Source organism: Syngnathus acus, chromosome 21, assembly GCF_901709675.1.
Source record: "Syngnathus acus chromosome 21, fSynAcu1.2, whole genome shotgun sequence".
NCBI lineage: Eukaryota > Metazoa > Chordata > Actinopteri > Syngnathiformes > Syngnathidae > Syngnathus > Syngnathus acus.
Genome location: NC_051105.1, coordinates 12,413,114 through 12,425,742, shown reverse-complemented (window position 1 = coordinate 12,425,742; position 12,629 = coordinate 12,413,114). Strand labels below are relative to the sequence as shown.

The 12,629-nt window shown below is 45.2% G+C and overlaps 1 protein-coding gene and 1 long non-coding RNA gene across 2 annotated transcripts; both read right to left on the bottom strand.

Moving 5' to 3' along the window:
* Positions 1-261: 261 nt before the first annotated feature.
* LOC119115115 (general transcription factor II-I repeat domain-containing protein 2-like) lies at positions 262-1,545 on the bottom strand. Its single transcript, XM_037239347.1, has 3 exons — positions 600-1,545; positions 370-419; positions 262-301 (listed from the first exon to the last, which is right to left on the bottom strand). The coding sequence occupies exon 1, from the start codon at positions 1,525-1,527 to the stop codon at positions 613-615; it is 915 nt and encodes a 304-aa protein (XP_037095242.1). The 5' UTR covers positions 1,528-1,545; the 3' UTR covers positions 262-301; positions 370-419; positions 600-612.
* Positions 1,546-6,719: 5,174 nt separating this feature from the next.
* Positions 6,720-7,706, bottom strand: LOC119115123. Its single transcript, XR_005096099.1, has 2 exons — positions 7,634-7,706; positions 6,720-6,791 (listed from the first exon to the last, which is right to left on the bottom strand). It is a non-coding gene; the product is annotated as an uncharacterized LOC119115123 (long non-coding RNA).
* Between the last annotated feature and the right edge of the window lie 4,923 nt (positions 7,707-12,629).

Below are 12,629 nucleotides of genomic sequence, written 5' to 3'. Positions count from 1 at the left end.
TTCCAGGTTCTTTACAGAAAAAAAGTCAGGAAACAAATAATAACACTATTAATGAAATAAATAATAACTAAATAACCCTCTCTGAGGCCTTCACAGAAAAAACAGGAAATAAATAATAACTAAATAACTCTCTCTGGGTTCTTCATAGAAAAAAAAGCCATGGAACATTAACTTTCTGTTGTGCCATGCACAATCTTAACAGATAAAAGTTCAGCTCAGTTGTCAGAGCAGAATCTCTCTGACACATATGAGCAGTCTCTTAAAGTTCTTGTGTGCCTTCCTTATAATCCTTTTGTAGAATAGAATAGAATAGAATAGAACAGAATATATCTTTATTTGTCATTGTCACATGTACAACGGATTTTAAATCCAGTAGGCTTGTAGACACCGCTGTTTGCAGCTCTCTCTCATCAACTTCCCTGTGAAAACCACAAAGGAAGCAGGTTGAGAAACTGAACTAAGTGATACAGCACCTACACAGCACAATACATTTCACTACCAGTATGGTTGTAAAGATGGATTTTATCCCAGTAGATTTTATTATGATTATATTTGTTTATGCTCAGAATGACTCATTCAAGTCAGAAAAGTGAGCTTACCTATGTATGTTCATCAGTGTGAACTGTGGGCCTGCATCTGGCTGGTGAGAAGTTGAATATCAGGTTCCATTCTAGTTACAGCCAGTCTCAAGCACTGATGCAAATGTTCATCTGTCAATCTTGATCTCATCGGAGTTTTCAGCAGTTTCATGCGAGAAAAGGTTTTCTCGCAGATATACGTGCTGCCAAAAACTGTGGACATTTTCATTGCGTGTTTTTTGATGTTTGGGTATGTGTCGTTTGGGAGGGCGGCATAGAAGTCAATGAGACTGTTGGGCTTGAATGCGTCTTTCAGAACATCACAGTTCTGTAACTCAGCCAACTCAAACTGATATGAAGGCTGGGCTTCATAAATGTCGGCAACAAAGGGGTTCTGAAAAAGACGGATTTCTTTTGCATGAACATGTAGTTCACTGAATCGCACACCGAACTCCGCCTTCAGCATTTCCAGTGCTTCCACGCACTTTTCAGCTGGGAACGGGACCGCTGGGTTCTCTGTCGACAGGTTTTGGGTAGCAGGAAGATGGACGAAGTTGCGCTTTTTCACTTGTTCCAAAAGCAGCGCTAATTTCACCTCAAATGCTTTTATGTGTGTATACATGTCGCAAATGAGTTTCCCCTCGCCTTGTAGCTGCAAGTTAAGGCTGTTAAGTATTTCTGTCACGTCTGTTAGAAATGCGAGGTGCCATTTCCATTCTGGGTCGATCAGCTCTGGGACCGTTTTGTCTTTTAAATGAAGAAATGTGTTAATTTCGGGTAGCAGCTCGTAAAAACGCCTCAAAACTCTGCCCCGGCTCAGCCATCGGACCTCTGTGTAGTACAGCACATCTCCGTGCGCAGACTCCAGTTCAGACAGGAATTCTTGGAACTGCCTGTGTTTAAGTCCCTTTGCTCTGATGAAGTTTATGCACGACACCACAACCTTCATTACAGAATCCCACGTCAACACTTTTTCAGCACAGTGCTTGCTGGTGAATTAGGCAGTGGACTCGTAGCGGGGCGGTGAGACCCCTTTTTTCCAACTCCCGGTTCATGCGTCCTATTAGACCGCGAGTTTCGCCCACCATGCTAGGAGCCCCGTCAGTCGTGATGCTAGCTAGCTTTGACCAGTCCAGGTCCAACTTCTCCATGGTTTGGCACACTTTGTCAAAAATATCCTCTCCCGTTGTAGTCCCTTTGAGACTTTGGAGGGCTGCCAGCTCCTCGCATATCTCAAAGTTTGCGCGAACTCCACGAATAAAAATGAGCAGTTGCGCTGTGTCTTGCACGTCCGTGCTCTCATCCAGTGCTAATGAAAAAAAGTCAAATTCTTTCGTCTTCTGCTGCAGCTGGGCATATACATTACTCCCGATTTCTTCAACGCGTCTGGTGATTGTACTCGCCGACAGACTTACGGCATTAAATGCATCTTTCTTCTCGGGACACACCTCCTCCACGACAGCATCCATACATTTCTTAACAAAATCTCCGTCAGTGAAAGGCTTACCGCTGCTTGCTATCAGTTTAGCAACCCGAAAGCTGGCCCGAACGGATGCCTGGTTCAGCTGAGCTTGGCGCACAAATGTATTCTGCTGAGATAGTAGTCCACTTTTTAGCTTTGAGAGTTTGTCTGCTCGTATTTGGCCTTGCAAGCTACCGTACTTGTCTTTGTGACGAGATTCATAGTGTCGGCGAAGATTGTATTCTTTGAATACCGCCACCGCCTCTTGACAGATGAGACAAACAGCTTTTTCTTTGCATTGAACAAAAAAATAATCGTTTGTCCACTGCAGGTTAAATACCCTGCATTCTGAATAAATTTTTCTTTTACCTAACCTTTTCGCCATTATTCCGTCTGGTATTGTTCAGAGGGCCGGGCCAAATGTGATGACGGGCCGTATCCGGCCCGCGGGCCGTAGTTTGGGGACCCCTGCTCTACACTAACGATTGCTCCTCAGGTGACTCTTCTGTGAAGCTCCTGAAGTATGCGGACGACACCACTCTCATCGGACTGAACCGGGACGGTGACGAGACTGCGTACAGACAGGAGGTGGAGCGGCTGGTCCACTGGTGCAGCCAAAACCACCTGGAGCTGAATCCGCTTCAGACCGTGGAGATGACAGTGGACTTCAGGCGAGACCCTTCACCACTTTCACCCCTCACTATCCTCAGTAATACTATTCTCTCCACAGACATCTTCAAGTTCCTGGGATCCACAATCTCTCGGTACCTGAAATGGACCAGCCACATAGACTCTGTCCGGAAGAATGCCCAGCAGAGGCTGTACTTTCTGAGACAGCTCAGGAAGTTCAACCTATCACACGAGCTGCTGAAGACCTTCTATACTGCCATCATCCAGTCTATCCTCTGCACCTCCATTACTGTCTGGTTTAGATCGGCCACCAAACAAGACAAGCACAGACTACAACGGACAATCGACAGCAGAAAAGATATATCGGAACCAACCTGCCATCTATCCAGGACTTGTACCTGTCCAGGACCAGGAAATGCGCAAGTAACATCTCTACAGACCCTTCTCACTCAGGTTGCAGTCTGTTCGAACTACTCCCCTCCGGACGGCATTACAGAGCACTGTACGCCAAAACCAGCAGACACAGAGACAGCTTCTTCCCCCAGGCTGTCGCTCTGATGAACTCACACCACTCTTAGAGTCTCAGAGACATTGCTGTGCAATAACATCCTGCTCTCGACGCTTTATCTTTGAATTGTCTATATTATGTGTACTATGTGTCCGCTCTGCATCCATTGCAGCCTCTTCATCCTGGAAGAGGGATCCTCCCATCTGTGGTCTCTTCTCAAGGTTTCTCATTTCCCCTAGAAGGAGTTTTGAGTTTTCCCTTTCCCTCCTGGGAGTTTGAGATCAGGGTATGTTAGAGAATATTTGTCAATTTTCGCACATGTCCTGAGTGTTGTTAGTCACCTAAATTTTGAACAGAGGCTGAGATGTTTGGCATGCTCAAACATGGCCAATAAAATTCTTGAAAATTCTTGAATCTTGAATCAGAGCTGCTACCTCGGTGGACGCATTCAAGACACGATTAAAGACACATTTCTATGCTCTTGCCTTTAATTAAACTACGCTGGCCAATTTGGCTGCAGTTTCTACTCTCCTGCCCCCTCCTCCCCATCTTAAGGAGGAGGCTAGGTGACACACAAGCTGAAAGTTGCTGTCTGGATTCTACACCAACTAACCAGGACAAGAACTGGGTTGCATCATCTCCTCGCAGGTGCTCCCACGATGACTGAACGCGTCTTCCTAGAGCTCTTTGACTATGGACATTTAGAATACCTTATTTCATAGTTTCATATTATGTGTTAAATGTTGCCCACTCTGTATTCATAGCAGCCTGGTCGTCCTGGAAGGGGGATCCTCCCATCTGCGGTCCCTTCTCAAGGTGTCTAATTTTTCTCCAGTTGGGGTTTTGTGAGTTTTTTCTTTGCCCTCCTGGGGTTAAGATCAAGGGAGGTCAAGAATAATTGTTAACTGTGGGCATGTGAAGTCCTTTGAGACATTCTGTGATTAAGGGCTATATAAATAAACTTGACTTGATGTACGTATTTTTTGATGAGCTTCCGTGTTCATTGGGTTATTTTGAGGAAAAAAGCTGGCTCTTTTTTCTTGTGGACATGGCCAAGCAACTGACAAGGCAATGAGAAACACATGGACAAGACAAAAGAAGCTGAGGAAACTGACTGAAAGACACAAGGAACTAGGATGACAAGCACAGGTGGACACAATAACCTAACGAGACCGGCATACATGGATACAAGGAAAACAAAAGTAAAATCTAACCAAAACTAAATCAACAAAAGACAAATCATGACATGAGTACAAATACAGAGCATGCACAATTTTCTTTTCATTCCAGGTGCAGATTAGCTCGCTATATGGTTTATGGTTATCTTAACCCTTATGCATTGCTGCATCCCCATTCACGCTTGCTAAATTAAGGATGAGCAGTCAGTGAGCATACCCATTCATATTTGGATTTAGCCCTATCTTTTCGATCTTTCATTACATATGTATGAGGGTAGGCGTTTCCACTCACGTCAGTGTGCCTTTTGAATTACTTTGCTGTTATCGCTATGGATTACAACACTGCTCATGCTGTGCTACAAAATGGATTAAATGCTCCTGTGCTCAATGTATTATCTACCTATTACAAACAGATGTGAGTATGCCGGGGGGTTCCAAGAGGCTTGGTCTTCAAAAATAAATAGAGACAGACATTTGCTTACAGTCTCTACACATAAAGCCTTAAGGTAAGATCCTGAACAATTACTGAATATATGTACAAGTATAATGTAAGCAATTAAAACTGTCATGCCTCGTCCCCAGTTTTGCTGTGTATAGGTTGTCATCGTTTCTGTGTGTCTGTGTGCTCGCCCCTCCCCTCCTGTGTGCCCATGATCAGTGTGATCATACTCACCTGCCTCTTGTTAACTGTGCTGCATTTAAGTTCTGTTTGTGTGCCACTCGATGTCGGAGCATTGTGGACAATGCATGTGTCACTGCCACGAGGTTGTTTGGTTCCTGTCTTTTGAGGTTGCTGCAATAAACCCTGGTCCAAGCTGCATTTGGTCGTCCTGCTCCATTTCTACACTCCGTTCGTGACAAAAACATGTATTTTGTCACTGTCAGATGGATTCGTCGCGCTTCCCAAATGACAACTTTTCAGGAAAGTCTCAAAGACCACTTTGTTCAGTTTGGTATTATTCCTTATATTGTTATCATACAGAAATACCACCCCAAAATCATGGTCAATCACAAATCTAACATGCAAAAAAAAAAAAAGGCCACAACATTATTGTGTTATTGATTAAAATGGGAGAATAGGTCACCGGGTGCCAGGTGTCCTCATCAGAATCTGCGCTCATGACTTGCCCCCGATGATACAAAACTATGTCAATATAACTTTGGTCCAAAGATGGCAGCAATTTGAAATTAGAGATTACATGAGATTTCTTTCATCCTGTTGCAAATAATACAAGTGTAGTTCATTGATAAGGTTATAAATACACATATGCAGTATGAGGTGTTTGTTTGTTTTCTTTCTTTTATACAGCATGCTTATTTGAGTTTTTGGAGCCACACTGAGACTTGTGGTAAGAGGAGTTTGGAGGAGTCATTTAGTGTGTTTTTACTTTTGGATCCCTTTCAGTTCATGAATAATTTAATAGTGTAACAAATTGATATTCGTAATACACATACAAAAAAAGGGGTAGGACTAGATACAGTATGTTTTGTACTTCTTCCTACTTCCTTTGACTAGTTCAACAAGCCATAGCTGTAATAACACCTATTGATGATTTTTCCATCCATCCATCCATCCATTTTCTATACCGCTTGTCCCCAAGGGGGTCGCGGGCGTGCTGGAGCCTATCCCAGCATTCATTGGGCAGTAGGCGGGGGACACCCTGAACTGGTTGCCAGCCAATTGCAGGGCACACAGAGACGAACAACCATCTCATACCTAGGGACAATTTGGAGTGCACAATCGGCCTACCATGCATGTTTTTGGGATGTGGGAAGAAACTGGGGAGAACATGCAAACTCCACACAGGGCGGGCCGGAGTTGGAATTGAACCCACACCCTCCTAACTGTGAGGCGGACATGCTAACCAGTGGGCCACAGAGCCTGATGGTTTTTCTATTTTATATAATTTTAATTTAATCTTGTAATGTGTTTTTCAGTTTAATCAAAAGTGTGTGTGTGTGTGTGTGTGTGTGTGTGTGTGTGTGTGTGTGTGTGTGTGTGTGTGTGTGTGTGTGTGTGTGTGCTTGTACCTGCATTGTGAGGACCGGCATGAGTAAATAGACCAACACTGTGAGGACATTTTAGCAAAGTGAGGACATTGTGGCCGGTCCTCACTTTGTCATGCTCTAAATTAACTCCAAAAGGTATAGAAAAGCTCTCTACTGCTGTCATGTTCGAGATCCGGTACTGCACCTATTTATATTTTTACTTTTCGCTCTCTTGCTCCACCTCTGGTCAAAGTCGGTACTGCACCAGATTATTCCAAAATGGTTAGGCATAGGGCTAATCCCCTCTTGCTGGACTGAAAGCCATTATTGAAAAATACTATTTATATTAATTTACGTACACAATTAATTTTTTAAATAAAATAATAATAATAATAAATTCAAATATTATTGATATATCATTGATTTGGTTCAAAATACAATGGAGCCTCGGTTTTCGAACGACCCGGTTCTCGAACAAATCGGTATTCGAACAAAAAATTTGAGATTTTTTTGCTCCGGATGTCGGACGAAATTCGGTTGTCAAACCTCGCGAGATGAGCCGAGAGGACCCGCATGCCAACTGACTCCGTTCGTTATTACGTTCTCGATACTCTGAGGATTGTATCAACTCTCATCATGCCTCCAAAGGAAGCAAGTGGGAGCAGTTAAGCCATCCTAAAAAACAAAGACGCTCCTAAAGCAATGCGACACTGAGGGCCCGGCGCGCTCCGGTTGCGCGATCGGACCAAATTAAGCTCCCTGCGCACTGAGGTCCACTTAAATTTTGGAAAGTACATCAGGACTTTAAAAATATTTTCTAAATTTTAGTGACCGCTCTGTCACAATAATGCGACCAGCACGGTGCAGTTGCGCGTTCGGCGGCGCGCAACGGTTGCGCGTTCGGCGGTGCGCTGCAGTTGCGCGATCGGACAAAATTAAGCTCCCTGCGCACTGATGTCCACTTAAATTTTGAAATGTACATCAGGACTTTAAAATATTTTTTAAATTTCAGCGACGGCTCTGTCACAATAATGCAACCAGTGCGGTGCAGTTGCGCGGTCGGCGACGCGCTACGGTTGCGCGTTCGGCGGTGCGCTGCAGTTGCGCGATTGGACAAAAATTCGCAAATGAAAAAATGCTTAAAAAAGGCGGGGTTTTTTTGGCTTGGAAGGGATTAATTTTTTTTCCATTATTTGTAATGGGAAAATATGATTCGGACTTCGAACGATTCACTTCTCGAACAGCCTTCTGGAACGGATTGTGTTCGAAAACCGAGGCTCAACTGTACAAGGTTTTGGTGGTTATTTTAATACGTTTCACCACCCTTACTACTATGTCTTAGGCTACAAAGTATTTACTGTTCTAAATCAAAGTCAAAGTCTGCTTTATTGTCAATTTCTTCACATGTCAAGACACACAAAGAGATCAAAATTACAATTTTGCAATTGGAGGCTCTGGGTCTTGGAGTCCAAGGGCTCACAAAGAGCCAGGAAGAATTCCGAGGGGTGGTGGCCGCCCAGGTGGGACTGCTGAGCAAGCAGATGCAGGAAGTTCTCTCACTTCTGACCGCGGGATCAGCGGCGACGCCCAGTCCACCAGCTGCCTCCCCTGTGGCCCGTCCTGCTGTGCTCCCATTGCCGTGGGCGCCCCAACTGCTGTGGGCGCCAGACTGGCTCCTCCGGAATGCTACTCCGGAGAACCCGGGCTTAGTAGAGCCTTCATCACCGAGTGTGAAATGCAGTTTGAGCGGTCCCCAGGCGAATTCCCCACGGAACGCTCCCGGGTGGCCTTTATGGTCTCTTACCTAACGGGAAGGGCCCGGGCGTGGGCGACCGCCGAATGGGCTAGGGATTCTGCCACTTGTCATTCCCTCCCCACCTTCATCGAGGCCCTCCGTATGGTGTTCGACCCAATCTCCTCAGCCCGAAAGAAGGCTCGGGAGCTATGCCGGCTGACCCAGCGTCGGGAGACTGTCGGGGACTACGCGATCCGCTTCCGCACTCTGGCCGCGGAATGCGGGTGGAACTCGACGGCCCTGTATGAGGTCTTTCTCAGGGGCCTTTCAGGACCCATACAGGACCAGCTCATCCCCCTCGACCTCCCCACAGACCTCGACGCTCTCATCGTGCTGGCTATTCGCACGGACAATCGACTGCAGAAATGGAAGAGGCAGCGCGCATGCAGGAACACATCCGCCTTCTCCCCCACATCAGTGGCCGGGTCTTCGCCCCTCAAGGCACACCGCCTCACGCCGAACATGGCTCCGCTGCCTCCTGGGATCGAACCCATGCAGTTGGGCAGAGCTACGTTGACCGAGGAGGAAAGGCAGCGCCGACGCCAGGAGGGTAGATGCTATTATTGCGGTGCGCAAGGACATATCCTCCCCTCCTGTCCGGTGAGGAAAGGCCTGATGGTGAGTACCTTTTCTGTTGCCCATCAGAAGGTTCGGCCTACCCATCGGCACAATTACCTCTTTAGGAAAAGACACTAAACTTGGGGTGCTAATAGACTCCGGGGCCGATGAGAGTTTGGTCGACTGGGCGTTTGCTCGAAGATTAGGGGTCAAGACTGAACTGCTAGACACGACAGTGAAAGCCAAGGCGCTCAATGGAAAAGCGCTTTTTGATATTACTCACGTAACCGAACCCGTCTCTCTGTCTTTTGGCAACCATCATGAGAAAGTAAGATCGCATGTCGTAACCTCCCCCATGAAGACCTCTTATCCTCGGGTATCCATGGCTAAAACGCCACAACCCAACCATAGACTGGGAATCCGGGGAGATAAGGGGATGGGGACCCCATTGCCAAGTTTCATGCCTCGAATCTAACCCCCAGATTGACCCTAAACGTGGTTCTGACCCTGTCTCTGTTTCTCCTGCCCTAGACCCAGAAACCCCAGGTCTGACCGGGGTTCCCGTGTGCTATCACCAACTCGCAGAGGTATTCAGTAAAGTAAAGGCTACCTCTCTACCGCCCCACCGTCCGTATGATTGCGCCATTGAGCTCCTGCCCGGCTCTACCATACCCAAGGGGAGGCTTTATTCCCTTTCGGCACCCAAAAAGCAGGCCCTGACTGATTATATTGACGCGTCTCTTAAAGCGGGTTTGATTAGACCGTCATCGTCTCCTGCGGGGGCCGGATTCTTTTTCGTGGGCAAGACGCCCCTGCATAGACTACAGTCCCCTCAATCAGATCACGATTAAGAACCGGTATCCCCTTCCACTCATGTCAACCGTATTTGATCAACTGCAACAAGCTCGGGTGTTCACCAAGCTAGATCTGCGCAACGCGTACCACCTAGTGCGCATCCGGGAGGGGGATGAATGGAAAACGGGATTTAACACTCCCAGAGGACACTTCGAATACTTAGTAATGCCGTTTGGCCTCACCAATGCACCCGCTGTATTCCAGGCCATGATTAATGATATACTGAGAGACTTTTTGGATTGTTTTGTTTATGTATATTTGGATGACATTCTGATCTATTCACCGGATTTGGAGACCCATGAGTCTCATGTTAAGACAGTATATTGCAACGCCTCCTTGATCACCAACTTTATGTCAAAGCCGAAAAGAGCGAGTTCCACGCCAATACTGTATCTTTCCTTGGCTTCATCATAGCCCCTGGCAAAGTGCAGATGGACCCGGGAAAAGTAAGCGCGGTGACTAAATGGCCTACACCTGATAGCCGCAAAAAAGTGCAGCAATTCCTCGGCTTTGCTAACTTTTATAGGCGGTTCATCAGAGGCTTCAGCGCCACAGCGGCTCCACTGCATGCTCTAACATCCCCTAAGGTTCCGTTCTGTTGGACGGCGAAGGCGGAGGCGGCCTTCCAGGAGCTGAAGAGGCCTGCCCCGATCCTCACGCTGCCCGACCCATCCCGCCAGTTCGTGGTGGAGGTTGACGCCTCCAACCGGGGAATCTGTCTTTTTGTCCATTCGGAAACAGATACTAGTGGAAATTTTGAGACAACTAACTAAGCAACAATTTTTCCACATCATTTGGAAAGTTTCAACAACTGCAGAGAAGTGGAAAGTTTTGAGTCAAGGTAAGGTGGAAGGTTTTAACAAAGTTAATGATTCTAGCCAAAATTCCAACATAATCATACGATCAAAATAAGTTGTCAACCCTAACAACATTCATCTTAGAAAACAAACCTCAAGTCTATCTTACATATAGCCTTCAGTTTAGCAAGATCACTTGATCCATTTATAGCACACTTGTGATGAAACGACAAAGAAAAAGTACCCTTGTAGGAAGTCTATAGGCGAAATGTAATTGCTGCTTTGAAGTGCTGAAAATACTATTCAAATGTCATGCTGCACACAATGATTGTCTTCCCTCCCCTCCTACCATTTGCCCTCTTTCAGTGCTTTCCCCGTCATTCAAAACACAAGGAGGCCTTTTTAGAAGCTTGGAATAGTTTGTATGGCAGAATAGCAAGCTAATTAGAGCTCCTCAAGTGATAGATGACAGTGAGGGTACGAAATGTGAGCATAAGGCCAATATGACACACCAATCGCATCACAACCATCTGCCGAACCAAGATGGCTGAATTGAAAGAGCGATGGGGATGATTTGGGATTCAGCCTAATGACCCAGTGTAGATGGGCTAATTTCATTTTGTTCAGAATTGCAGACCATGAATCCGACCCAACCTTTGTTTTAGTCCTCTGGGTGTGATTGGATTGTTGAGGTCAACAGGGGTCAATTGTTTGCCAAAGGCAATCACCTTGGTGTCTGTCTTAAAAGCAGGGTAAGGTGAGTTTCAAGTTGTCACTGAATTCACACTTTAAAACTCAAATACCAAGTTAATCAGTTGATGTCCTTGAGTAAATGCAATCTTATTTTTCTTTCCTTTACAGAGGATCGTGAATAAAAAACAAAAATTAAATAACTATAGTGCCTTATACTGGAAAATCAACGTAAATATGGCTCAAATTCTACCATAGACTGTTTAAATGCAGTCAATAACGCGTTTTTAAAAAATTGGTAATCTTCTGTTTTTCAAAGTCCATGTAAACGCGCTCATGAACGCAAAATATGCTCTTAATCAGGTTCTTTAAATTCTAAATAAGACCCCTGGGTTTTTCATATTATTTTCTATCACTACAGCAAAGATGTGTATAGACAGCATATACGTATGTGCGTACATCTGGTGCAGAAACTCAAACGCGCAGATGTAAACAATCATGAGACCCAGCAGAAAAGCACACTTTTGGAGTGAGGGGGAAAAGACTGCTTTATTCCTGTGGTGAGTGATATGAAAATAATGTGCGGAAATAACTCATATTTGCACCATTAATTCGATCTGCATTGCCATTTTAGTTGGGATATTTAAACACACAAGTTGCTCTGTCCAGTGAAGGTTATTCTGATTGTTTCAGATCCCAAATTCAAACCTTAATCTCAATATTGACTATATGTACCGTATTTTCCGCACTATTAGGCGCACTTAAAAACTTAAATTTTATTCCAAAACCCACAGTGCACCTTATAATGCAGAGCGCCTTATATATGGATCAATTGATGAATTTGTTGATCCATACTGGTTGTACACAGCGCTCTGCCAAAATGTTTCAGTACGTTTTAGTACGACTAGTAAATTACAAGGTTGCATCGCTTCCCAGCATTACGTCAACCGTGGTCAGGGGGTGTCACTGAATAGCTATTGTACCCGCGAGTCTATTTCATTTCATAATAGGCTGTTCCGTTAATGCTTTCGAGTCTGCAAGCTGAGGCTCATGGGAGTTTGCGGGTGGCTAATGCTATAATGATAGCTGCTATGCGCACGAGGCTATTTGATTTCAAAGCAGGCTGCTCCGTTAATGTTTCGAGTAAATTTACGGATTGATATGGAAGGGAAACATAGATAAGCAGTACCAATGTGTTAGATCGACCTTTAGTCAGTTCCGATCATTTTATAGGAGATAGTTTGAGAAAGGCGATTGTTTACAGGGGGCTGCCATGACACTTTGCTGAGGCTCATGGGAGTCTGCGAGCTGAGGCTCATGGGAGTTTACGGGTGGCTAATGCTATAATGATAGCTGCTATACACACGAGGCTATTTCATTTAAAAATAGGCTGCTCTGTTACTGTTGCGATTAAATTTACGGATCGATATGGAAGGGAAACATAGGTAAGCAGTACCAATGTGTTAGATCGAACTTTAGTCAGTTCCGATCATTTTATAGGATATAGTTTGAGAAACGCGATTGTTTACAGAGGGCTCATTGGTTATTGGCTAGTGGATGCGTACCGCAACCTTAGTCAACCTCAGTTT

What these genes read in the sequence shown, in the direction of transcription:
- LOC119115115 (XM_037239347.1), bottom strand. Translation starts at nt 1,527, where the DNA reads ATGAAGGTTGTGGTGTCGTGCATAAACTTCATCAGAGCAAAGGGACTT.